General features: G+C 44.0%; 1 protein-coding gene across 1 annotated transcript in view; it reads left to right on the top strand.

Annotated features, from left to right (window-relative positions):
* The window catches only part of LOC6597508 (small conductance calcium-activated potassium channel protein), a 62,720-nt gene that overhangs the window by 1,582 nt on the left and 34,061 nt on the right, over nucleotides 1-27,077 (top strand). The window contains exons 2-3 of the mRNA XM_026993486.1: nucleotides 8,535-9,758; nucleotides 12,681-12,782. Coding sequence (XP_026849287.1) covers nucleotides 8,535-9,758; nucleotides 12,681-12,782 — 1,326 coding nt within the window. The remainder of the gene's footprint in view (nucleotides 1-8,534; nucleotides 9,759-12,680; nucleotides 12,783-27,077) is intronic.

The raw sequence follows: 27,077 nt of genomic DNA on the forward strand, positions 1-27,077 counted from the left end.
AAATCATCGTTAAATACCCATTAAAAGTCAGTTGTAAAAACTTGGCAAAGGCCCATTCCGCCAGACATTTTATTGCAGGAGGAGGCATAAATATACGAGTATATACCTGTGTACATATATTTCCACTCACAAATTGCTACTATTGTAAATAGAATGTCAATCAGGTTTATATTCCCCAAAAACCTATTACCCCAAAAATACATCAAATAAACGCAAATTAAATAAGCGAAAAGAAAATGCCAAAACTTTTCGACAGAATTTTCACACACTTTTTTCTTAACGAAAATTTGTTTTGTTTGGTTCTCGGTTTTTGCGGTCCAAAAACGGTGTCGCCTTTATGTTTCTTTAATTTTTGTGCTTTCGCTTTCGCTTACGACATCGATGTTCTGTCCCGTTGCGTTCCGCTCCACTCCGTTCCGTTCCCTCCCGTTCCGTAGTGGTACCCAATGTTCCATTTTGTTCCGCACCATACGCATAGCCCATTTAAAATCCCCAGATATATCCCATCCCCAAAACGCACTTGTATGTGAGAGAGCGATCGTTTGTTCAATGTGAAATATGTCTGCGGCGCAGGAATTTGCCATAAATAGATCCGAGTCGCACTCCCAGTCCCAGTCGCAGTCCCAGTCGCAGTCCCAGTCTCATTTCCCAGAAATATCTTTATTCTCAGGAACATCCCCATATCTGTCGTCCCTTGATGTATTTCTTTTCTGTTGTATTTGGGGCCTGAATTCTTAAGTAGTTTCTCGTTTTCCCGCTAATGGAGGGTCGCTCTTAAAACTGAATCAATTTCGGTCCGGGCCCTGATCGAATCTTGATTTATTTGGTTAATCTTTTGAATTTTAAATGTCATCAGGCCAAAGCCCGAGACAGGCCCCCTGCTTCTAACGCCAGGCCCCGGGGCTGCGAATCCTCTGGTTAATGGTTAATGACCAGAAAAGCGAGCAAAGTGAGCGTAATTAATGGAAACTGTAATCAATCATGCGCTCCAATTAACCGAACCATCTCTTTCGTTCAATATTCCTCTCCATCTCCGACTCTGAGATAATGACAGACATAGGAGCGGGCATAGCGCCGGGAGAAACGGGGATACAGCGGAAAAAGGGATGGGGTATATACTACACATATACATATATCCTTGGTTGAATGCGTCTCCATTCCAGTCATCCGGTAATGACCGACGGCACTCCGACGGTGTGCATTTCAAAACTCATTACGATTCACTCACTCACGCTGGAGATGATTGTGTGGGAGTGTGTCCATGTGTGTTTCTCTCTCTCTCGCTCTATGGCCATCGCTGACGCGTCATCATCGTCCCCCTTTTGATTTCTCCAATTACTTTGCTATCTTTTTCATTTGCATATGTACGTATATAGTACATCTATCTATATCTGCATATGCAGAATTTGTTGTGGAATTCGTCAAACTATTTGAATTTCACAATCCCTTAGAATTTATCGATAAATAGTCCACAAAGTATTATCAACTATCGATGAAATATGTTTACTGATTTTAATAAAACCAATAAATGCTAATTCATACTTAAAAGGGGTAAATTTTTCCATTTTTTATCCGTTAAATGTTATGGATAGATTTATCGATAGATTTATAAAATTATAATCGATTTATATCTAAATTTAACCAATATACATATACATATACATAATATTAAAAAGTTCAGATAGATATTATCTAGCATTTCGAACTAATTTCCTTAAATCTCTTGCGGGAAAAATGTTTATAAAAAAACAAGAATCCATCAGATATGAAGGATGACTCGTATTATATTTACGCAATGAATTTTAGGATGACTTTGTCGTGGGGTGATAAAAGAAACACTCAAACATGTCACGATTTTATTAAAATGGATTATTTTACGATTGCCTTTTTGCTTTTATGACCGGCCCCCCGTCTACAAGCATATCGATAAAAATGTCGATGATATATAAAATATATCGAAAAGTGCTTGTATACATAAATCGATAAAGAACAAAACACAACTTGGATTTTTATATTTATTTTCATACATTTTCCATAAAAGATTTCTGCATTCATTGCCCATCTATGCATGTACATATGTACATATGTCCATGGAATATAATTTGAGAGAGTCTTTTATTCATATCGATAATTGTTTTGAGCGATTTCAGTGAATAACCAAAATGTATTCATCGATTGCCGTGGGGGCTTCCTTCTGCTTTTCGCTTCATTGACTCTCTCTCGTCGTCGAATGGCGGCTGGGGAGGGATGGAGGGCCGATATCGAGTGGAGGAGCCCCGAGGACCCGCATAACCTTTCATTTTGGAGCGGAGACTTGACTTGGTTTTGCGCCTGGGCTCGCGGCTGATGATGGGGTGGAATATTTCACATTTGCTGATTTTTGACGCGTCCATTTACTGTTGATTGATTTCGTTTGTATCTGTGTGTGGGGGGCATGTGGCATGGACCGTGGGCCATGGGTGTGTGTGCGGTGGTTGCATCTACTTAAAAATACATTCATTTTTGCGGCTCACAATACGCGAAGCGACATGGAAATTGATCAAATATTTATACAGTTTGCATAGTCAATTTACATAAGTCCATCAACGGCAGTCCCCTCTATCCGTGGCTGTCCCTCTGTCTGTCCGTGGCCTGTCTGTCCCCAACAGTCCGTAACTGCTACGTGTGTTCCCCACACCGTCCTTGCCGCTTGCCGCATGCCGCCTACCGCATGCCGCTTGCCGCTTGCCGCTTGCTCCTGGGTTGTGCCAGTGGGGCAGTGTGACATTGTGTGTGGGGGTAGCCTTGTCCTGTCTCATCAATGTCAAAGCAATGAACCTGAATATCCATATTGCCAACGCTTCACTTCACTCCGCTCTTCATTCCATGCCCCACACTCCGCACGGCTTATTCAATTTCCCCATCTGTCCATGGGGCCACCGTCCCGCCCCCCTTCTCTCTTTTCCGGCTAATACCCTTTTCAAAAGCTGGCAGTTTAGGGGTTGGGGGGCTGTTGGCGAGAGCTCATGATATTAACGGCTTCGACTCGAACGCAGAGGAGCACCGAATTTCACTGTTTGCACAACATATTGTTAATGTGTCTATATACTCGGGACTGGTACTCGCGACTCGTACTCCTCAATATAGACATAAGAAGTAAGCATATACTCGCTCACTCAATTAGAAAAAAGAGAATGTGGGGAATCGTTTTGTGACTCAGCAGAGTATTTTCGGGGGAGCCCAGCCCAGCCCAGCCCCCCTGCCTGCGCGACTCTACTCTGGCCAGGCCAGACCAGGCCATTAAAAATATTTCATGCATGTGTAATTGTTTTTACACAAGATGCCCCAAAGATATTTGCCCCAGCTACCCCTAGGGGTATTTATGCGTGTACACTTGGAAAAATAATGGGTATCACTAGACTGGAGGCAACATTTTGAATGATATGATTGATATTTCAATAGATTTTTAGGTAATCATTTTCCAAATTTACCATCTAAAATTTCCATAGGGAAAGAGAGAGAGAGAGAGAGAGAGATATGGTCGGATAGATATGCATGCATATCTTTACCCTCTTCCAGTGTGGCATAGCAGTAATGGGTAGGTTTGTAGGGTGGAATTCTGTCTGAACAATAAAATTGCAGAAATTTGTATGGAAATTATTGATCTAAATTTAAGTATACCTAAATTTCTTGTAATGTAAGATAATTTATGGCGATTTTATGTAATACTCGTATATTTCTCTGTGTGTACTTGATGACTATATAGTATATATTTACACTGTCCAGGAGGGACACGTGGTATACCTGGTTTACAAATCGTATGTATATCACTGTGTATCACTGTGGCCATCAGTATCTTGACAGGTGCCGACAACACACGGCACGGCACTGCCGCTGGTACACACACTGGCAAATGTCAATTCTTGTCAAAACAATTTTCTTGCCACGGGGCTTTGGGAAACACAAATGAATTACGCAAGACTTTCCCCAACATTAGAGTATATGTATTATGTAGAGTATTTCTGGTGCAGCAGTACCGACAGTACCTGTGCGGACGATTCTAAGTAGGGTTCTGCTCTGTACCGTGCCCTGTTGATGGCTTCATTAGCTTTGTTTGGCATAACTTTCACTTTCGGCTCTGACTACTGACTGCCGACTGCCGCCTGTCTATCATCTATTGTTGCTTTCGCATGTTCCTTTGGACAGTTCTGCCAGGATGGAGGAGGGCATCGGCGGCTTCGTGGATAAGTCAGACCCATATCGAAAATGTCAGGATTCAGTTCTTTTATTTGCCAAATGCTTCTTAGCCCTCACACCGTCACTACGATGGACAGCTAGACAGGAGTTTCGGGCAGAACTTCTGTCCTTAGAAAGTGTGCTTGGGGTTGTCTGAGGCTTGGAACTAGATCTCCAAATGGAGCATTTGGAGGGAGTTCGGTTGACAGATTCTAAAATTACCATTCAATCACTTGAAGTGTCTACAATTTTCGAAATTTTAATGCCATAGTTTTATATCCAAGGGGATCTCCAATCTTATGGAAAATGGAATCACTCTTAGTCCTAGAGACGAGGGAAAATAATTACGAAAGATGTCTTAGTTCTTCTTCTGTTGAAAGATAAATGTCCTGACGGTTTTCTTTATTAGTGATCGGATCGATTGGATCATTATTATAGCCCTCTCTCTCTCATTCCCTCTCCCAGTGAATCTAGTATAATTTGAGACAGGAGTACGGTACGCTAATGAAAATTATTTTCCCATTTGAGTTCTCAGGAATAACCCGCAAAGTGCCGCGTAATGAGAATTTGAGAATCTGCGAATGAAATTCGCTAATCTATGAGATGTGTTTCCCATTCAGATTTTCCTTTATTGAAAGGTCAGTTTTCTTAGGACTGCTGAGGCATTAGCCTCTCATTTTCTACTTCTCTGTGTGCGGGCCCTTTTTGCCCTTTTGTGAGCCGCTGGCAATTGTCGGTTCGTCGGGTTGGGGCTTCCGTACAATTAGACTGTGTGACCCCTCAACTTTCTCCCAGCTTTTGGCCGAGGGCCGTGTTATCGCATCCTTTTTAGAAAATGTGCTAACAGCGCTTCTGACGAATGCAACGAGGTCGTCACTGAGGTGAGTCGTCGAGTCGACTCGAGTGGAGGTGGAGGTGGACTAGGGTGGGGAGGGGAGCGGAGGGGTGGGGTGGATGGTTGACTCTGGGATTCAGCTGGGAGTCGGGAAGCGGAATAATGTTTTGTGCCCGAGCATTGTGTACAGGATAAAACTGTGGCTCTGGGGGCACTTCTGGGGGGCCCCAAGTTAACGATTTTCTTTGCCTCCCTGCCCCGCAGTTGTTGTTTTTCTCTTCCTCCGTGAACCTTCCTTTTTCCTTTCTTCTTTTTTTTTGGAATGAAATTTATGTAGAGGGTCTTCCCGCACAAAGGCACGGGACACCCGTCCAGTGTCCCCTCCGCCTGGCCTCTGATTTTGAGTTGTGCAATAAATTTTTATCTGTACATGCGAACGGTTGCGACCTGTCCGTAGCATTCAAGGAAGGGGTTCTCTGGGTTCTGAGGGAACTGAGGAACTGCCCATTAAACAACGCTGTCAGGTTTGAATGGCCAGAACCTGAAGCGACGACGACCATTACACAATAGAATTTTCTTCAGCTTCTGTGTGCGGATACGGACACGGACACGAGCCGCCGAATGGCGCCGCCACTGGCACTGGCTCTGGCTCTGGTGTTGCCTTTATTGTTATTGGCCATACTGTGCTGTGTGTTGAGGGCCATGTTTTAGCGCCTGAGTGCCTGAATGACATCTGGGTCACCTGGTGCCGGCTGGTGCATATAACTTATTCCCCATTTCGTTACGTTTCGGTCCCGGCTCCGGGCACAAAGAATGTCCTCTGTACGTACCCCCCCCCCCTTTCCTGCTTCCCGAGTTGCATTTTTGAAGAGGTGTGAACAGTGCGGTTTACACAGAATTACGGCATTGATTGATTGGCTTCGATATTGCAGGGATATACGAGTATGTGGTGATTTATCGAATGAAAGATGTGCGAGCTGGTGTCCCATAATTTTAGTGATTTAAATCTCTTTGGATATTGTCCACATTGTCCTTAACAGGATGTCTTCTGTGGGTTTGCAAAGATGACTTTTTAGTTTATTATCGATCAAGTCCCAGATATTTTGGTAAAGGTAAAGGTAAGCATTCGTATTGAAGATTGCCAGATATGGAAAAGTGTAGAGCGAGCGTAAAGAAATATATCCTGAATTTCAATCGTTTATCGATTGATTGATTCTAATGAGCATTTATCGCTAAGAGAAGAGTCCTAGAGAATGGAGAAAATGGTGAAATTTCAATCACATAGCACTTCAATATGCTTATATGGATTTATTCATTTAAATAACTCATATGTATATAAATCGATTGCAACCAAAGGTAGTCCCGAAACGAAATTGATCGTGTTATTGAATATTATAAACTTAAGAATGAGCTCATCAAATGAGTTGAATGAATCGTGTAAATGATCGTCTTTAATTAAACGTGTCGATAATATTTATTTACTTCAGCGGATCATCAATCACAGAAGCCACAAAAATCAATCACTTTTTATGCCCAATTTCAGGGTTCATAGAAAACAAACTGATGGATCTCCGATAGTTTATGTAATGATCTTTATACAAACGATCGCCCCTCGATCCAAATGATGCCAATAATGGGGGCCGAATCGCACTGTAGCACCGAACACCATAGCGCCCACGATAAAACAATCATCTTAATGGAGCGATTAAAATTTCATCACGCCAAATCATCGCAGCGAAAATGAAAATAAAAAGTTGTTTATCAATTATTCCAGTTTCAATCCATGAATGGACTTTGGCAATCTTTTTTTTCTATCGGCCCAAAGGTGATTCAGCGGGTTTTTCTCCTCCTTATTTTATTTCATGTTTGTAGTTCATATATTTTTCTTTTTGAGAAATTACTGTCGGGCTGACTGAGAAATCAATCAATAAGCGAGCGATATTTATAGAAAATCCCATCAAGGGCTGGCCCATAAACAATTGAATTTCATTTTTCGGCCTAGACAACAATGCGATTGCATTCCGCCACCAAAAATGATTTTAACCCAATTTGCAGCCAGAGAGAAATGGACACGTTCCCATCTCCATCTCCACCACCATGTACGGCGGAGGCATGCGTACATACATATGTACATACAAACTCGTGCATACATATGTAGTGGGTATCTGTGGCATGGACGTGGACGTGGACGTGGACGTAGACGTGGACTCTAGTCTATGGGTAGCGCCCTCAATGGGTCTCTGGTCTGGGAACTGGGGGTCTGGGGGTCTGGGGGTCTGGGGGCCGGCAACTATTATTAGCGGCACGCTCAACATGCAAACGTATAATGGACTTATACATATATATTATTTCTTATACATACATATGTATGTACGTACATATATAATCGGGGAGAACTCATTACTCTGCAGGTGTTTCAGCATTTCACATTCTCAGTCTCAGTTTCAGTCTTTCAGTCTCTGGGCTGTCCTTTCCCGCGCCAGTGTGAGGAGGGGGAGCTCCCCAAAAACACAAAACAAAATCCTTCTTCATCTGCGGGTCCTCCTGCATAACTTTCGTCCTGCATAATTTACACTTTTTCCCTGGCAGTATTTATAGTTGAATTATTGATTTTCATTACCAACATTTTCGAGTCCAGTTTCAAATTAGTTTTTTTTTTGTTGTTTTGTTGCCTCTTTTTGGGGTACACTACACTCCTTCTTGCGGTCATTGAGCTTTTGTGTGGCATGCATGGCATGGCTTTGAAGCTTTTCCCGGCTTATCAGCTCATGGATGGCATCTGCTTTTCGTCCAGGATGTGTGCCCCAGGGCTTCCAACTTCATTCGAATAGTTCTTCTTCTACAGAGCTTTGCGGTAGCTTTTTTTGTTTACCTCCTTTTGGTTCTCGACTTTTTCCAATTCTTGGCCAGATTATAGCCCTCCTCTTTTCTGTGTCCACTTACTTCTTTCAGCCACTGTACAGCCTTTGGGGTTTAGTTTTCTTCCCATTCTTTTTGTGGACTTTCAGATTGTTTTTGTAACTTTGTATATGTCCTAGAGGAAGTTTGAAGCTACGGCTATACCTCTTTCACAGAGGCATTCAGCTCTCTTAATGGTAGATGGGACCAGGAAAAGATCTCTGTAATCTACATCTCTGTGACCATGACTAGTTTTAATCATGCACATTTGCTTTGCCGCAGCTCCAAGCTATGGTATTCCTTTGTAATATATATTTTTAATATTTAATATTTTTAATCCCAAACAATCAGCACCGTTCTCATGGCACAAAAATAGGCTCCAGCTGTTGTCAATAGGAAGCCTTCTGCCAACATTTATATATTTTTAAGATCTTGAAAGCTCTACAAGCACTACTCGTTTTCCTTTTGATGCAGCAGGCAATTCCTACGGATATTTATCTAGAAATTAATATCCCGAGTGTCTCAATTACTTGATATTTCTTATTTATTATTGCTGTATCTTTGAATGGTCTTTTCCCTTTTCCAGATGTCAATTCAAAAGCTTAACGACAACGCAAACTCAGGATACGTGAGCTCCGAGGAGACGGACTCTCTGCTGGTGAGCAGCGGCACCCCCAAAGGTGGGGGCGGCGGCGGTCGAACCGCCCTGCTGCGCCAGGTGAAGAACAGCAGCTCAGCCAATGGACCAACAGTCGCCACCACAGTGGTTACCACATTGCCATCCGCCTCGGGATCGGGAACGGGATCCACCAGCAATATGGCCTCCGGGGGATCGGGAGGCAAGCCGACTCTGATGCGGCAGGATCGCACCTCCACATATCTGACAAGTCCACAACAGTCGCAGCAGCAGCAGTCGCGTATGGGCTCTGAGGAGAGTATGCGCGGCGGGATGATGCAGCATGACGAGGATATTGAACAGGGACTAAGAGCCAGTGGCACTGGTACTGCCGCGGTGCCTGCCACAACAACCATGGTGCCAGACATTGAGGTTTACGAAGAAGAGGACCAAGATCCACAGCAAACACAGACCAATAATACATCGACGACCAAGCTGGAGCAGCAGCAACAACCGACCATATCAATTATGAATTTAAGCCTAAAGCCGAACGAAGCTGGCAGTAGTCTGGGTCCAAGCCCCAGTCCTGGGAGTCATCCCAATCTGGGGACCTCATCATATCAAAATCTGGCGTCCAGCATACCGCCGAGTGCGCCGAGTCGTTGCCGAGCATGCCGCAACTGCAGTCGCCGTGCTTCCACAACGCCCATGTCCACCGGACACATGATCGACCGTTCCGCATCGCGGGACAGCGTGAAGAGCGGCGGAAATCTCACCAGCTCGATGGCCATTTGCATATCAAACTCTGCCCTCCAGCAGCAGCATCAACAGCTACAGTCGCAGCAGCATCCTTCGCACCAGCAGCAACACTTTCAGCTGCACCAACAGCTCCAGATCCAGCATCAGCAACAGCAACAGCTACAGTTGTATCAGCATCACCAGCAGCAGGTGCCCCCGGTGCTTATCACGTCGTCCCCGACGAACGGGTCGCGCATCATTAGGCAGAGCTCACAGCCGGAGTCCAGCACCACGGCCATATGTTGTGGCACGCACGCAACTTGCGTGGGGCATGCCCACTCGCACACGGTGCCCAATGTGTCGCTGAAACAGTTGCGGGAGAGCACACAAGATGGCATCGCCGGCATTGCTGCCGACTCCCTGCGGATCAACGGTGGAATGCGACCCTTCAAGCAGGTGAGAGCATCCATATTCCATATATATTTTCGCAGCGTCCCTCTCCATGCAGCACCTGCAACGGTAGTGGTCCTGTTCGAGTATACCCATACGACATCGATATATTCGATCCACAAGTCTTTTTATACAGTATATATACTAGTACATATATTCTAAAGTATATATATGTACATATTCGATGTTCGATGTAGACACTGTTCGCACTCGATGTTCTGTGTTCTCAAATCTTTGCCTTTCTGTACAGAGTCCATGATATATAAACAGTGTGGCCAGACTGGTGTTTATCATCCAGCAGATAAGTGTGACCAGAGGATTTTGCGTCAAGCCATTCTAACAATAAGTGATCACTGATCCCTTTACAGTTTACACAATGAATTGCGGCCGTCAAGTAATAGTACAGTGTGGCCCTACTACTTCGAATATTATTATTAAAGAGTGTAGCCAGACTTAAGGCTAGTGACCTGTCGAGTGACCATCGCAGATGATCTTGCACTTAGGGTGACCATCGTATTGCACAACCCATAATTTAAACAACTGTGGTCACACTGGTCGCACAACTACGCGTCTTACGACACAAAGAACTTGAGCTATTATATTATCAACATTTTATTAACTTTTACTCAGTAATGTTAATCTGTAATCTAATTTTAATCAAAGTATATACCGAATATCCCCTCCTGTAGATCACTCTTTCTCTATCGTATTACTTGTAGAGTCCCTCACACATTTTCATGAGGAATTTCGATACTCAAATATTTCCTTATTTAATTTCTCTATTGTTTTCTAATATTCATAAAGCGATTTGCTTACTTTGTTGTTTCTTGATTTTCTCTTTTTTCAGTTTTAATGGTTTTTGTCGCAGCCCCCCGTACCCCTCTGTGACCGCCTCATCCCACGGTCTAACGCTTTTCCGCGCGGAAATCCAATTAGTGAAAATCAATATTGCTCATACGCGGCGTTGGCTGAACAATTATTTTGTTCATTTGTGCATTTTCCATTCTCCCTCAAATGTGCCCCCGCTCGATTTTTGTTTCTTTCCATGGGTGTTTTCCCTCCCTCTCTCTGGCATTTTTTGGGGCATAATTAAAAATTTTGTTTACACGCTATTTAATCGAGAAGTGAGGAGTGAGCTGAATAGTGGAGATGTGGTAGGAGATGGGCCCGAGGATGGGGCCGAATAGTGGAGATCATGAGATGGGGAAGAAGATGTGCCATTTGCGTCTTGGTAGGTGGGCATTCAAGTCGTTTTTCCCACCGAAATAGAAAGAAGCAGTACGAAAAAACTTAATCAAGAAGTAAGAGAAAAACAAGGAGAAATTTTAATTGAATCATTTTCACCAGTATCTGCTGCTGCTGCTGCTGATGGGGAAATTGATTATGGGACTGTGTTAAGTGCCCCAAAAAGAGGATTGGAGGCGTGCCTAATTCTCACACGAAATGCCAAACGATTGCCCCCCAAACCCCCCAACACATTTATCAATATCTTTCGCTGTCTCCCACGAAAGGCAGATATAATTATAATTAATATTAATATACGGCGACGTCTGAACTTTTCTTTTGGTGCTCCCCAAAAATATTCGAAAAAAATGAAATACGAGTATATCTATAGATAGATATCTGGGGTATAAGGAAAAAAACATCGCTTTCTTCATGCTGGAAGTGACCTTACGGCTATGATTGATGAATTTTTTCACTCTTTGACATTTGCTGTCGCGTTTTTCCTATTTTTCTGACCTTCCCGCCCCCATTCCCCCATCTGTCCCGCCCACCCTTTAGAGATAATTGCGTTTGGGGGTTGTGTCTTTCGGGAAAGCTGGAGGGAATCGTAGGAGTAGACTCCCGCTAGTATCGCATGGAGCTTTTTGGGGAGCAAAGCTTTATTTTTTTAAAAACTAACGGCAGTCCCATAGTGAAATAGACGGAGGGGAGTGGTATGGACCGCCACTTAACATTTCGCCGGTTGAAAGCTTTCCAGGCACATTTAACATGAATAAAAAAGACAATAAAAATTGTATGTGCTTCTATTTCAATCGTCAGTCGCCCCAACTGCCAATCACCGAATGGCTGCCAGAAGCTTTGGCATTTCTTCTTCAAGCTAAAGAAGCTTTTGGAACCCCACCACCACCCCTTTCGTGCTGCACATCTGGTAAAAGCTCTAACGTATTTCAAGTTTTCGATTGTCTTATGTTTTTTCTCTATTTTTTGTTCTTGTTCCTGTTTTTTGTTTGTTGCAAAGCTTCTCCCACTTAATTATGCAACATAACATGGAAGTTCATGGAACTTTTCCACTCATCCCCCCACCTATATGCATATGTATGGACGTATGTACCTTTATGTTCCACCTTGGATGGGGGAAGTCCCGCAGGAACGTTAACTCTTTCTTTCCCCCATTCACATAAGTATCTTTTCGTGTCTATACCTTAATATATTATTATCTTTTATGAAATATCATTCTAATAGTTATAGTTATTAATCGTATTAAATATCGCATAAGTTGCTATTATCTATGTAGTTGCGATAGAAATATTATCTTATCTAACTTTTATAATACTTATGTATATGCTACTACAGTGCGTTTCAGAGCTGTCGTGCAATAAAATATTAACAACAACTAAACGAATTCGATAAAAAAACGTATCGATAACTAAACCGATCATTTTTCGATAAATAATCTTTTACCAATCAGTTCCGGAACGCACTGTATCTGTAGGAATCGCAACTGACTTATGTCTTTACTATGATCTATGATAGATATGTATGGAAACTGCTTAAATCCATCCCTACGTATGTTTCCCGCTCCCTAGCCGCCCCCTCCCTCGGAATCTTTAGCTCTCTCTCGCTCCAGTAACCTAACTAACTTAGCAACTAACTAACTAATCTGTATTAATCGCCTATCGCAACCACTCTCACAATTCTCTCCAGGGCGTTCTTCTAATGCCTCGCACCTTGTCCGAAAGCCGAAAGTTGAGACTTCGAAGGGCCTTCACCGAGGCCACTAGCGAAACGCTCCAAAGCTCCAAAATGGTATTTAACAAACAGTAAAAAAAATGACAACAACAGAAACCAATTACAAAAGAAATATACACCGAAAAAACCCATTTTCCAAAACTAACAATTTTGTTTTATGTGTATGTACATATACTCGTAAATGTTTAGAATGAAACATGAAAACCAAAACAAACAAACAAAAACCAAAATTCATGTGAACCAGTTGTACGAGTAGTTCCAAAAGTTCCAAGTTATTTCCAATGGCACCACCCCGCCTTGAGCCCTTGCCGGTCATGTAGATTGTTGATAAATGCTAAATGCTAAATGCCTTTTGTCCAATCCGGTTTGCGTTTTGGTATAAGTTTCTTCCTAGTCTGCACTGCCTCGATGTCCATTCAAATCTCTAGAAAAAACCACCAAAAACAAAAAAAAAAGCAAAAAATGAGAATGGAAAAAACAAAAAACCGTTTGAAACCAGTTTTAGTGATTGTTGAGCATTTTTGCAGCCTGAACTTCCGCATCCCATAGTTGCAATCCACTGCCGCATTCCACTTTGGCCTCCACTTCCGCATCCTGTATTTGTCGCATTCCACGTGCCCATCCATCAGTTGTCTCACCCCATATCCGACCTTTAGATTCCACTTTTGGCATTCCCTATCTGCATCCCTTTTCCGCATCCCACCGTTCTATTCACATTCCACTTTCACATCAATCTTAGCATCCATTAAGCTTTGGCTTCCACTTCCTCATCCGCACACAGTCGTTTCAACAAAAGCTTTCGCAAAACAAAGCTTTGCTGTAGTTCTGCATCTTTGTAGATCGCACACATATCCTATATATACTATATGTATTATTGATCGACTCGACCAGGTAAGACGTAGTTGAAAAATGTTTTAATTTGCACCAATTCCGTTTGAGATGGCAGCACTTACTGTAGATCTGATTGAATGTACTGTTTATACTATGTATTCTTATCGCCAAGCTCCATCCACAGCAATCTATATACGGGTATATATGTGTAAAGGGTATTCAGCGGGTCGGTCCCCGCTTGGAGTAGCGCGACCATTGGGGAAACGTTTTATGGGCTGCAAAATATTCATTTTCATGACGTCGACGCGATCAGGTGTTCCATTCATTCGCCCGTTGCATAGAGACCACCAACTAACGGATGTCTCTCTCAGCGCACCACTAATCGGCTTGTTCTTGACGCTCCCCCTCTTTTCGGTTGCTGCCTTTCTTACTCTCTCCACCTGTTAATGTTTTTTGCCATCTCTTCTTCCCCTGTTTTTCATGTTCTTCCGTCGTTCTCTCTCTCTTCCTTCTGCTTCCCTCTTCCGAGTTTCCTCCTGCTGCTGTCTCTTCCGATCATTCCACGTGCTGCTGTCTTCGCCTCCAGCATCACTCTCTTCGCCTGCTGATCAAGGTGTGTTAATATAGGGTTAGGCATTGCCCTCACACCTCGTTGCCTCATTGCCGAAATTTTGTTGCAGTTCCTTTTGTGTGTGAAACAGATAAAGGGAGACAGAGAGTTCATAACATATGTAATTAATAGAAGTTCCCTCAAATATACTGTGTATATACTATCTGTAAATGCACCTTGCTGCAGTCCTTGTACCCTCTCACCCGGCTTTGCGCTCTCCACCTGCTGGTGCTGCTGCCCATAGCCGCCCTCTCCGTCCACCTGCTGCCTTCTGTCCACTCGGCATCCAACTTCCCAATCGTGATCCACCCCATTTACGATCCACGAGCAGCGACGCGTGCTCCCCAAATCGGCTCTTCTGTTCCGTTATATTGGCGGAACAGAATGGAAGACGAAAAGGCAGACAAAGAAGCAGAAAGAGAAGATGGGAATATAAATATAATTTTTTGGTGGGCCAACCATTTGTACGTCGTCGTTGCGCTGCGTCGGAAGGGATCGCTGCTCCGCTGTTTCGCTGTTTCGCTATTTCGCTGTTAAAGTGCTCCACCGTCCCAGGCCGCTGTCTCTCGCGAATGAAAGTACAAAAAGTTTATAATAAATGCCGATTGGGTCTGCTTGTTTACATTCTGGACATTTACGCAGCCAAAATACCCATTTGGCTGGAACACCAAATCAAAATCGAAATCAAAATCACAATTTCCATCCGAATCTCAATCCAAAGCCCATTGGAAAGTGCGCTGCTGCGGTTCTTGGTCGCGTGCGCTCCCGTTGCGATTGTATTTTCTGCAAGTGAAACGGAAACTGCACTTTTTTTTTTGTCTGTGCAAACAGTTTGACCTCTCTTCAGGCTCTTGGCTCCAGGGTTCCAGGGCCCCAGGCAGTCGTTGCCCCTGCCGCTGCTGGCAATGTTTTTGCTTTTTGTGACTTTGGGTCCAAAGCGTGCGCGTGAGAGAGTGTGAGTGAGTGAGAGAGTGAGAGAGTGAGCACACAAAGGATATTTGATATTAAACAAATAAGGGGAATTGTGCAAATTTGTACGGGGGCCCCCAGCTCCAGAGCATGTCGCCGGCCTCCTGCATGGAGAACGAGTGCAATCCGGGCACTCTATACCAGAAATGCCTGACCGCCGGCAATCCCACACTTGCCGCCATGCCGCCACCGCCACCGTCGCTGCCACTGCCGCTGGCCACGCTGCCAGCGTCGTCAGCATCTCAATTGATGCCATCGATATCGCCATCGCCATCGGCAACCCCATCTGCCTCGCCATCGCAATCGCCCTCGCCGTCAGCGTCGGCGTCGGCGTCACCCTCACCGTCACTATCGTTGACGTCGACGCTGCCGCCACCATCGCAGCGACTGGTACCCGCTGCCACAGCACTACCGTTACTGTCGTCGTCGCTGCCAACAGCAGACGGACACCCAAACGCAGACGCAGCCGCAGCCGCGGCTATGACGCGCACGGGCAGCGTTGGGGGAGGCGGCAGCGGTGGCGCCACAAGCACGGCACGCCGAAACTCTCTCTGGCTGGAGACCCTGCGGAACACGCGAAAACTGTCCTACGCCAATGAGCGACCCATTCTGGTAAGTGCCACCACAGCGGCCGACCAAAGTCATGACGTATCATCCTTATCCGCGGTGGGACTCCCATCTCCCACCACCCCATATCCACCACCCCCTCCCATCGCCATTCCCATTCCCATAACTTTCGACCATTTCCATTTGCCATTTCGTTGGCGGCTTCCACGTGCCCGCCGCTTTGCCCACTCGGCGGCGCTGCCGCCTAGCCAGAAGTCCGCCGTTCGTCCAAACTATAAAAATAAATAAATCGCGCGACCATGCTCTCACTCTCTGGCTATCTCTGTTGCCGCCTCTCTCTATGAGCCATTCGAAGTTATTTTCAAACCAAAAGCATCTGCAGAACACAAAAACACAGGAAAACACAAATAGGCATGGACACCAGCGCCAGTGCCAGTGCCCGGCGATAGTGATCGAAGGCGACTGATGAAGGCGTGCAACGATATATTGATACCCTGCTTGGACAAAAATGCGAGTGGAAATTGGGAATTGACTTCGGGGTTAAGTTCTCAGAAGTTCTGGAGCACGAAATGAAATATCAGTGACAAGAGTAGGAGATCCAATATGTTTCTAGCCCGAAAAGTTGATATAGGAATATAAGGAATACAGAATGGTTCGAATTATATCGGTATTGATGTTGATTGGAAGAATAAGTCATTGAAACTGTATGAGTACTATCTTATCTTATTTCATTCTAAATATTCCCATAATATTGGATTCCGAACCTTTTTCTCTTGCAACATATGTAAGTTTTTACTCACTGCCCCCTCAATGATTTTTCAGAAATTTATTTGATCCCAACAGATCCCAGAAAAGTTCCATTGCAACTATTTTTTATGAAGAAGTACCCAGAATTCAATCGATTGTAATACGAATGTACTCGGTAATACTATGCACAGTGCGAAAACTATGAAGAACATTTATCTAAAAGAAAAGTCATAGCATCAAAATCATCTTTCTGTGGTGATCAATCATCTATCTTAAGACAACAATTGTGGAATGATGCATACACATTTGCCAATGAGCGAGAACAAGTGTAACAAATACCCTGGAATATTGGGGATGCAAACGATACTGGGGATACTGCTGGTCGGGGGGAGGGGGGCTATGAAAGCAATAACACAAAACAAATGTGGGAAATATACACATCACACAGTAGAGCCAGATCCCGAGGCGGCGACCCCCAAGCACAGACATAGACACAAAGAAGGAGGCGACGACAAAGAAGGTTGAGTGAGAGGCAGGAGGCACAGAGAGAGAGAGAGAGAGAGGAGATCATATATTCCATCAGCGTCTGAATTTGAATCTGAATCGGAATCGGTATTTCGGTGTACCGGGTACCGGGTACCGCGTACCTGGGAATAATGGAAATGCCCATAAAGACAGAAATTTGTTCGAGTGTTCGAAGAAGCGTATCCATCGGTTGTAGTACATGTGTGGGGAAGCGCAACACAAACAACACATACGTTCTTTGATATATTGTTTATACGGGAAAACGATTTCGATTTCGATTACGATCGGGGGATCATCATCATCAAATGGGTAAATGGGAAATGAAATGGAAATAGTGAATTGAGATGGAAAAAACTCTTGCAGAAAAGTGTTTTCCGATATTGTTTACACACCCAGAGACCCAGAGATTCGTATTCAGGGTCAGAATCAAGAAAGAGAAAGAGTTCCTCTCGAGATATACGTAGAGATACCTAGGCGAATGCGATAGCAAAGTCTATAATTTCGGTTCCGCCCCAATCAGTGGCAAATAACTCGTGGGACTTCATCGGTTATTCGGTTTAAATTGCTAGTTACATCAGACATAATAAATGGTCTTATAGATTGAGAAGCCAATTCCGTTGGTTTAAACAATAGTTTAAACAATCGAATCGAGGCGAATGGAATCGAAACCCATCGACACGTAATTAATGGCTTATGGAAAGAAAGGAACAGAACTGCACAGAGAGACCAGCGACCTATACTTTTCGTCTACACTGCTCTTTCGGTTCGCTGAGATCGGAGACAACGGCGGATATAAATTATCGATGCATCCATCCACGACATGTGTCTTTGGCTTTGCCTTTGCCTTTGCCAGTGTGTGGCATAACGTATTTAGATGATGATTAATATTTAATTATACTGTATACTAGGAAACGTATGCACTTGGGTCTGTTGTTTATCTATTGGTCCGCTACCCCAATGGGTATTACGTGGTGTCATCTAAAATATTTAAGGCGTTTGCTTACACGAGCCACCAACCCTAAGGGAGCCGCGCGACTCTTCTTCCATATGTCTGCATTTCGAGTAAGGACTTTCAAATGTTAAGACCCCCATTCACCCATTGTGTGGCAAGAACAATCGGTGGGGCACCTGTGTGTGAAAAGTGTCTGCCAGGTGGTGTGGCCTCAATAGTCCTCCAATAACTTATGGCCGTCGGACGGACGGACGGCAGGCGGCTGGCAACAGGCATTATGCGGCATGAAAAAGTCGAGTATGTTTTTAAAATTTAATGATAATGGACGGGGACTGCAGTTTTCTCTGCATTTACAATGTCTGCCTGTTAGGACGGATGTGCCACATGCATATATATATGTGTGTATCTATATGGTATAGGTATATATCTCGTAATATACGCGAGTATCTGTATCTGTATGTGTGCAAGTGCTTGGTTGTTGTTTGCCCCCAAGTGTCTATCAATAAAATATGACAAGAGGCACTGTCCCCGAGACACAAAACCGAAAGGTCGCGCCGCAACGGAATTCTGAGTCACTGGCCATACCGCAAGGGGGTGTATAATCGGAATGGGACTCGGATTCGGATTTAGATGCGGGGAACACTTTCTCAGTCCAACAGATGTCCGATCTTTGTGGCTATTATTACGTATACGTAGACGCAGTATAGACTGCTTTGAGGTTCCATTAATTGTACAGCTCTCTGTATGTGTGTTTGTGTGTGTGTGTGCTTGTGGATCTTTTTGGGATTCCATAAATGTGATTTTTGCGGTACTGTGTACTCGAATGTAATATTGCTTTGATCCAAGTTGATCGTTAATATGTTCTTTGAGTGTCTGTCATTTCTATATTGAAGATATTTTGATTGTCTTTTTGGCTGTATCCATTGCCGCATTACAAGATCATTTAATTTTGTATTACAGGGGATTCTCACAAAAGCAATTCTTCGAGTGCTTTTCCTGTGTCCGGAATTTTCTCAGCTCTCTCCCAGTGAGACTCGTATTTTCATTTAAAGGAATAAAATCTCATTGGATATTCATAGGTTCTCTTTCATTCTGTGCCTAGAATGTGCACTTCCCTTTCTCTATGTTTATGCCCCGCTCCAGCAACTGCTCTCTCCCATTGAGACTCGTTCTTTCTTTTTTTCAAAGGATTATTTTCCTTTTTTTAGACGCCAAGTCACTGTCTTTTGCGTCTTTCGTCAAGCCTTCGCACGTCATTCCATGGCCCTAAGCCCCACCCACTCCCAAAAAAAACCAAGATGGAAAATGCACTGTCATATTCCGCACCGCTCGCCACCCCCACCCCAATCAATCGAAAATCAATATTGAAAACTTACCTAAAAGGGAGAAAAAATGGTGATTGGTGGTGGGGTGTTTTAAAGGTAGGGCTTAGGGGGTTTTTGGGGGTTTTGGGCAGAGGATGCCCGGGAAATGGCAAATGGCTGACAAATGCATAAAGTTTTCATTTCAATGAATTATTCAAAATCCGACATGACAACATTTTGACTATCTGTCGTTTGCGTTGACATTTCCATTTCCATTTGATATCTGGGTCGCCGGAGGGGCGGCCCCGGTCCCTGCCACTGACGCAACACGATTGTGCAACGTGAAGTGGCAGGGAAACGGACGGGATGGGAGACTTGTGTAAGGGTAAGCGGGTGCTTAGGTGCGATGTCTCATACGCTCACGTTAATGTCACTGTCGCGAGAGTGATGGGCGCTTGAGACAATTGGGGAGACACACACTCGTGTCTGTGGCATGTGCACTCCGTAAACCCGTGTTTGTGGCATGTGCCGGCCCATGCACTCCTGAACTGCTATTTAGGGTCCTGGGAAAAACCACTGGTGGCTCCCTTTAATTGCCAGGAGATGTCCTCCGTCTAAGAATAAGTGCATTGATTGATTTCCGGTTCAACAATTTTGCTGCCCAAAGGGGCAATGTCCTTCTGCCCAACAGTTAGTTGTCTATTGAAACTTCAGTTGGACGTGGCTTAAGAGCACATAGGAATATTGCAGGAGCACCTAGAAGGAACAAGGAGGAATAGAAATACATACATTTAAATGCATTTATCAAGTATACGACCCGTATAGAGAGCATGAAGCTATTCCTCTAGTTTCGAAGCTATTATTTGAATCACAAATGCAATTCTTAGTCCAGGATCCTGCAAAGCAATTCATAAGCGACAAAGCCGCTTATGACGCTTTATGGATACCATGGAAACCATTGAAAAATACCATTTGTCATATGCGCTACATATGTATTTATGTAAAAGACAAAGTAGTGGGTATCTTGATGTCGAGGAACGTGTGCCGCAATAGTAAACTTTCAGAACCTTTTCGTTTTTGCAACATTTCGCTTAGATCCCCCCAAAGAAAATGATACCTGGAAAAAGTTGTTCAAGTTCTCCTAAAAACCTGGTTGCCATGTGTGGATGTCGGCAAGGGAGTTTTGGGGCGTACAGTGGGAAAGAAAGCGGAACGAGGATGGGGTGAAATGGGGGGCCATCAACTTCTTCTTCTGGGTGCTAGGCGGGCAATCCATTTGTCAGTTCATCAGCGCAAAGGAATGCATCTCTGTGTGTGTGTGTGGGTGCGTGTGTGTGAGTCCTTTGTTTGCGTGGGCGGATGTGAGGGTGTACGAGTGTGTGTGGGGAAGTACATATATCCTTGTATGCACAAAATATGGCTGAACAACGTGACTAAGACAACGGGGAGGAGGGACGACAGGCAAACCGACAATTGCCGATGACAATGAAAATCGCGTAGAAGTGGGAGATGTTAGAATTGAGCATCCATTTGGGGCAAAATCCCATTCCCCATCCCCCTGCTGCTGCTGATGATGCTACTGCAAGAAGCGGGGGTAACACGGGAACCATCACCTTACGCAAATCGGAGTGGAGTTCCGTAATGCGCAGGACCAACCGAAGGCCATGGACAAAAGTCGCTCTCTCTCTCTCTCTCTCGCTGTCTGTCTTTTGGTTTCGGCCAAACAATTTTTTCTGATTTCCAAAAAGGGAATTTTCGAATTCTCAATAATTGTCTTTATACTACATATAACATATGCCTCTCTATAAAACCTTGTATATATATATATATATATATATATGTATCTGCCTGTGTGTAACCGCAAAAGGATTAACTTGTAAAAGTTCAATTTTGATTTTCATATCGCGTGCCAAGTGGACATTATGCTTTTCATTTTCCTTCCGTTATCACAAGCCAAAGCCCCAACTAAAGCTCAAAGTTCATCGAGAAGAAGCTTCCCATCAAGCAGCCAAAAAAAATGACAGAACGCAAGCCGAAGAACAACGGTTCTTCTCTGCTACTGCACTGCCGCCGCCTCTGCCTCTGTCGCTGCTTTGTGCGTGTACCCTACTTTGGGAGTGTAGGTGTGTGCAAGCGAGATGGCCATACCAGCACACACGCGTAGAGGGGTCGAAGAGAACGAGAGTGAGAGAGAGCGAGCGCGCGCAAAACAAAGTTGAGTGGATTGGAAATCAGTCAAAAGAGAGAGTCGAACAGCGCCGCCGACGACCGACGTGCGCTCTCTTTTGCTCTCTCTGCCTTCGTCCCCGCCACTACGTTCTTTCTCCTTAGCTATGCCGCCTTCTGCCACCAAATTAAACACACATGACAAAGCCAATTCATTATGTGCCAACCGAAAATTGCAATTGCAAAATGCAGCAACGGTAGCAGCAGCAGCAGCAGTAGCAGAAATATCCCGCAGGCAGGCAGAAGCAGCAGAGGGCAAGCCGCAGCAGCAGCTGATAAAGACAGCTTGACAGGAAGGGCAAAATCTGGGTCTGCCAGCAGATGCCACCCACCCGCCTGCCACTGCCACTGCCATTGTCGTTGCTCACTTGTTCGTTTTATTTCGTTTCGTTTTTACAGTTATTTATCCAACTATGGCTTTGGTTATGGGAACCGGGGGCCGTGGAGTCCGTCCGTCTGCCTGGTACCGTATCCGGGTACTGCTTTAGGGCCCTTTTTTGCATGTGCTGTGTCTCGGCAGCGGCAGTGGCAGCGGCAGAGCAATAGCAGAGCAGAACCAGAGATCGGGTGTTTCGGCTCTCAGTATCGCTCGGCTTGTGGGGGTCGGTCGGGCGCTTGGGCGGCTGTTAGTGTCGGCCTCTGCTGCTGCTGCTGCTGACTCTGCCTCCACTGTGTGTTTGCTGTTGTTGGTTTTCCTACTGCTTGTACTGAGCTACTCTGCTTCTACTGCTTGGTACTCCTCTGCTGCTGCTGTCTCTGCTTCTACTGCTTGTACGTACTCCTCTGCTATGCTCCGACTGCTCTGCTCTTCTTCTATTCTACTGCTTTGCCTCTGGCTGCTCTTCTGCCGGCTTTTGCCGCCTCCGCTGCTCTGCTGTACTGCTGTTCTGCTGCTCGCCACTCGGTTTGTGGTTGAGTTAATTCGAACCTCTTCGTCGGTCGTTTGGTCGTTGCTCGTTGCTCGTTGCTCGTTTTCCGATGCCGCCGTCGCTGTCGCTGCTTCTGCTGCCATTTTGCCGCTGCCGCCATTGCTATCGCCTGGCGTCGTCGCCATCGTCGGCATTTGAAGATTCCGTTGCGTTCAGTCTGTATTGTGTTTACACCCATGGCTGACGTAGAGAGCGCAGAAAAGCTCAACCATCAAATACCCTATATACATAAACAACAACAACTGCAGCAACAACCAAAAACGCAACAACCACAATTACAACAGCGACAACAACAACATCGATAACCTTTAGCCAGCACGAAACCGAACCAGCCAACAACAACAATTACGATAATAGCAATTACAAAAATTACAATTAAAAAAAAAACACACAAATAACTCCCCCCCCCCCCAAAAAAAAACAAGTACTAATTTTTTTTAAGTGCGTGCGTGTATGTGTGCGTGCGGATTATCTATCTGTATGTGGTGTCTTTTGTATGTATGTGTGTGCGTAAACGCAACAATAACATCAACAACAACCACAACTACAACAAATTGAACATCCATCAGCCTACAATTACAACCACGTTGTTCGTTCGTCAAACGTCAAACCGGTAAAATCACACACACGCACACACATCCAACACACCTACACACACACTCCAGTGGCACACTCTAGTGGCAAGCAACAAAGTATTAAACAAAATGAAAGCCGCAACCACAATACGATAACGGCAACAAAAGAAACAACAAACAAACGAGCAACAACAACAAATAAAAGAACAGCAACAGCAACAGAAAATTAAAGACCAAACCAAGTAAATAGCAACTAAAACACACATAAGACACAAGATTCCAATGTTGTAAGCCAACAACAAAACAGCAACAATAATAGCAAAAAACAAAACAAACTTTAACTGCAACTCCAACAAACAACAAAAACTCCCAACAAACAGCTAGGAAACAGACAAAAACCAACAAAAAACTATAGAAGATAAAAACAATGTAGTAGAAGCAGCGAAAGAAAAATAGAAAAAACAGTAAAAGAAACCAAAGAAGAAACAGTCAAGAGAATAGCCAAAAAAGCAACCAACAAAAATCAAAAGAAGTAGGAGCAGAAGCATCAAAAGAAACAGTAAAACAAACCGAAAACAGCTCAAACAGAATAGCGGTGCAATAACAGAAACAGAAAACAGAAAGACCAGCAGAAAGAAGAAAGCAAAAAATTGATGTAAAAGTAGAAGAACAGCAGAAAGAAACAGCAAAATTCAAAGGAAAGGAAGAGCCAAAGTTAACGGGGAGTCACAAAACGGACAGAGGAGCAAGAGACGCTGCCTACGCAACCGCCGCCGCCGCCACCTCTACGCCTCTGCTCCGCCACCATCCAGTACCCGTCAGCCTCCAGCCTCCAGCCTACAGGCTACATCTCCGTTTCCGCCTTCACCTCCAGCAGCAGAAGCAGCAGAATCAGCCGCAGCCGTCAAATATCTAAGGCATACAGAAAAAAAGATACAGATACTCCTCCGTAGAACGAGCAGAACGAGCAAAACCCAAACGACAATCCAAGAGAAACCGAATTAACCGAACAACCACAATAACCAGAACAACCGACCAAAACGGAAGAAGTACGATATTTCAATATTATCCATACATACGTATACATTTGTAGTATATCTTTTACCCATATATCTTACTAAAAACCAATCTTAAGATGAAGATAAAGATGAAAACGAAATTGTAACCGATGGTGGGAAAAGTGTGTGGAAAACTTTTTGGGGAAAGGAAGAGAAAGTCGATATGAAACTTTTAGGCAATATATTTACTAGAATTTATGGGAGGATAACTCAAGGTTTCACTACACTTGTCCGCTCCACAAAACAATCTCCGTTCAACGGAAATGATTGTAGAAGTCTGTGCCACGTATAAGGAGGGTACTTACATTCTTTGAGGCATAATTTGATACGAGAAAAATCTTTATTATCTATGAGATAAAAGGACTTTCTGTTGAAAAGCTGATCCTCCAAAAAAAACCCATGAAGTTGGTAAAAAAACCCCTCTTCCAGGGATGTGGAACCAACTCAACCAAGCCACTCTGGGAGAGACAAAAGAGATACATTTTGATCCAGAAAGTCTTCAAAAATTAAGGAAAACCAGTTCCTTCAAAAGGGAGCAGAGATATTCCATGGTTGACGTGTTCAGACGAACGTTCAAGCCATTTGGGAATAAAGCTGTCCGTAAATAGTGTCTCACGAACTCTGACCATTCTGATAAGGGAAATATGTTTATCCACAGATGTAGTACTGAGAGTGTCTGTCAGGGATCTGTCCGTCAAGTGGAGACGTGTGCCTGAAGAGGTCTGACCAACAGAGAGAGAATCCATTGGGATAAAGGGAAGACAACATGATTAATATTTTATTCTATTATTAACTTAAAAACCCATAGATTCAGCTCAAATGAATATTTGTAGTTTCTTTTCTTAAATCTATTAATACCTCAATATGTAGCTCTTGAAATAAATCATGTTACAAGATCCTCCCTCTCATATACCATTTTTAAGAACTCGGATTAAAATCGTTGACGTTTCTTGTGAAAAATTAATTTCTTTATACGAATTTTCTTGATACTTTTTAATATCAATTATATGATTATGAGTTTTCTCACATAATGGGAAACAAAAGGTGAACTTCCGATAGAAAAAAAAGGGAAAAATAAAGCTGAAAAAGTGGGGAACAAAACCATGAAAAAAGAGTTGGAAAAACTTAAAAATCGTTTCAAATTTTTCTGTCTTTGGTTTACTTTCGATTGATGGAATGGAAAATACGTATGTGTGTGTGTGCGCCTGTGGGATGCCTCCCACTTTATGTTGATCCAGAGAAAACTTGCAAAAAGTTGATGAGGAAGCGAATAAAATGTATGATTATCCCACACGTGAATAATATAGAGGCTCATATATATATAGGAAGGAAAACTTTGTGCTAAATGAGCGATTCGAAGTTTTTCTTGCCGCTTGAATATTTCATGATGAGCAAAAGGACCGTGTACTTCATGTGTACTGTCATTATTCCAACCAATAAACATACCTATTCCACATAGTATGTGCATCTACACCCTGCGAAATTTATTAGAGACCCAGCCATAACGACTAGGCCACACTGGGAGAGAGAGAAAGGGAATTCCGGCTTTAACTTTCAGCAAGTGAGCAACGAAAGGTAAAAGTAACAAAGATAATAATAATATAATTAGACATTGTCTCAAGTTGGGGCCGCTGGCGCCTCCATCAGCACGGCCCCCCAAGTTACGACACATTCGGCCAAATTCCCCCCTTCCCCCCCTTGGATGTTGTTTGGGGGCCGCTTGAATTAGGAGTCGAGTCGAGGCCTAGGAATAGCCCTTGGAGACTCTCAAGCCTGAAGCCCAAAGCTCAAGCCTCAAGTCAAACCATTTAACCGGCAGAACATGGCCACATTTTGTGTGTGTCCCATTGTCACCCACACGACACCGCACTGTTTCTTCTCTTGCGTCCAAATCTGTCTCTCATGTTTCTCTGCCATTTCACTGCCATTTCTACCTATTCCTCTTTCTCTCGCTCTCGCTCTCGCTCTGTGTTTGTCTCTTGTTTTTGTGAGAAATTCCAAGCCGGTTGCATTAAGTTTCAGTTCCGGCTTGTTGATTGACATTTCCTCTGCTTCTTCCATTCAGCCATTCCTCCGGCGCTTTCGTCCTGGCCCCGTCCTGGCTTTTTACAGTTGTCACATGTCGGTGTCCCGTGTTTCGTCCTGTGTGCTGCGTTCGTGTGTCCCTGCGTTAGCCTTATCCTTTAGCCGGCTGACAGTTTTTGGCCAAGCGAAAAGAAACGAAACGAAACGTGTAGCACATTTTTTTGTTGTGTGTCGAAAAAAAAAACTCTGGCAATCTTATGCAACTTTCGCTTCGTTTGATAAACCGCAAAATGGTTTGGGAGCTTGCGTTGGGAGTGTGCTGGGTGGGGATGGGGATGGGGTTGGGCGGTGCTGGGTGTTGGTGGGGTGTTTCGTTATGTAAGGCTTTGGATGTAACAACAAGCGACAGAAACAAGAATGAAACATAAGAAGCACGAGGCACCAGGCACGAGGAAGACGCCGAGATAAGAGCATCGACGAAAAGCAGAAAAGAAATGAGCAGCGAAACGTGAAAAACTCCACAAAAAATAATCTGCAAGAAAGCAGAGAAAACAAAAGAATGAGAAGAAAACGAGAAAAAGAAGGGAAGGATGAGTGGGAAAGAAGTGAAAGAAGAAATCTTAGGGCGAAGCAAATGAATGGAAGAAATCTTCAGGAGGCGATGGAACGAAGAAAGCTTAAGAAAAATGAGAGCTTAGAAAGAGAGCAAGAGAGAGCAAAAAAGTAAAAGAGTAATGAAGAAGGGAAACCAGAAAGCAAGGGGAGAATTAGAGTGAGAGTAGAAGAAACCAAAAGGAGACGCAGGGTGGAAGCAGAAGAAAGCCAAAAGGCGAATCAGAGACCACGAGAGAAAACCAAACCAAAAGGCAGTAAAAGGGAGTGAAAAAAGCAGAAACGAAAAAAGCGGTATCAAAAGAAGAAACGGGTGAAAAAACATAAAACAAAATCTGAGTCGCACATTGCGTATACGTCATGTGTGCGACTTACAGATTCCACAACCCCGCCCCCCCCCATAAACATTCCTTCTTTTTATT

This window comes from Drosophila persimilis, unplaced genomic scaffold (assembly GCF_003286085.1).
Source record: "Drosophila persimilis strain 14011-0111.01,24,50 unplaced genomic scaffold, DperRS2 tig00000841-arrow-arrow-pilon, whole genome shotgun sequence".
Taxonomy (NCBI): Eukaryota; Metazoa; Arthropoda; class Insecta; order Diptera; family Drosophilidae; genus Drosophila; species Drosophila persimilis.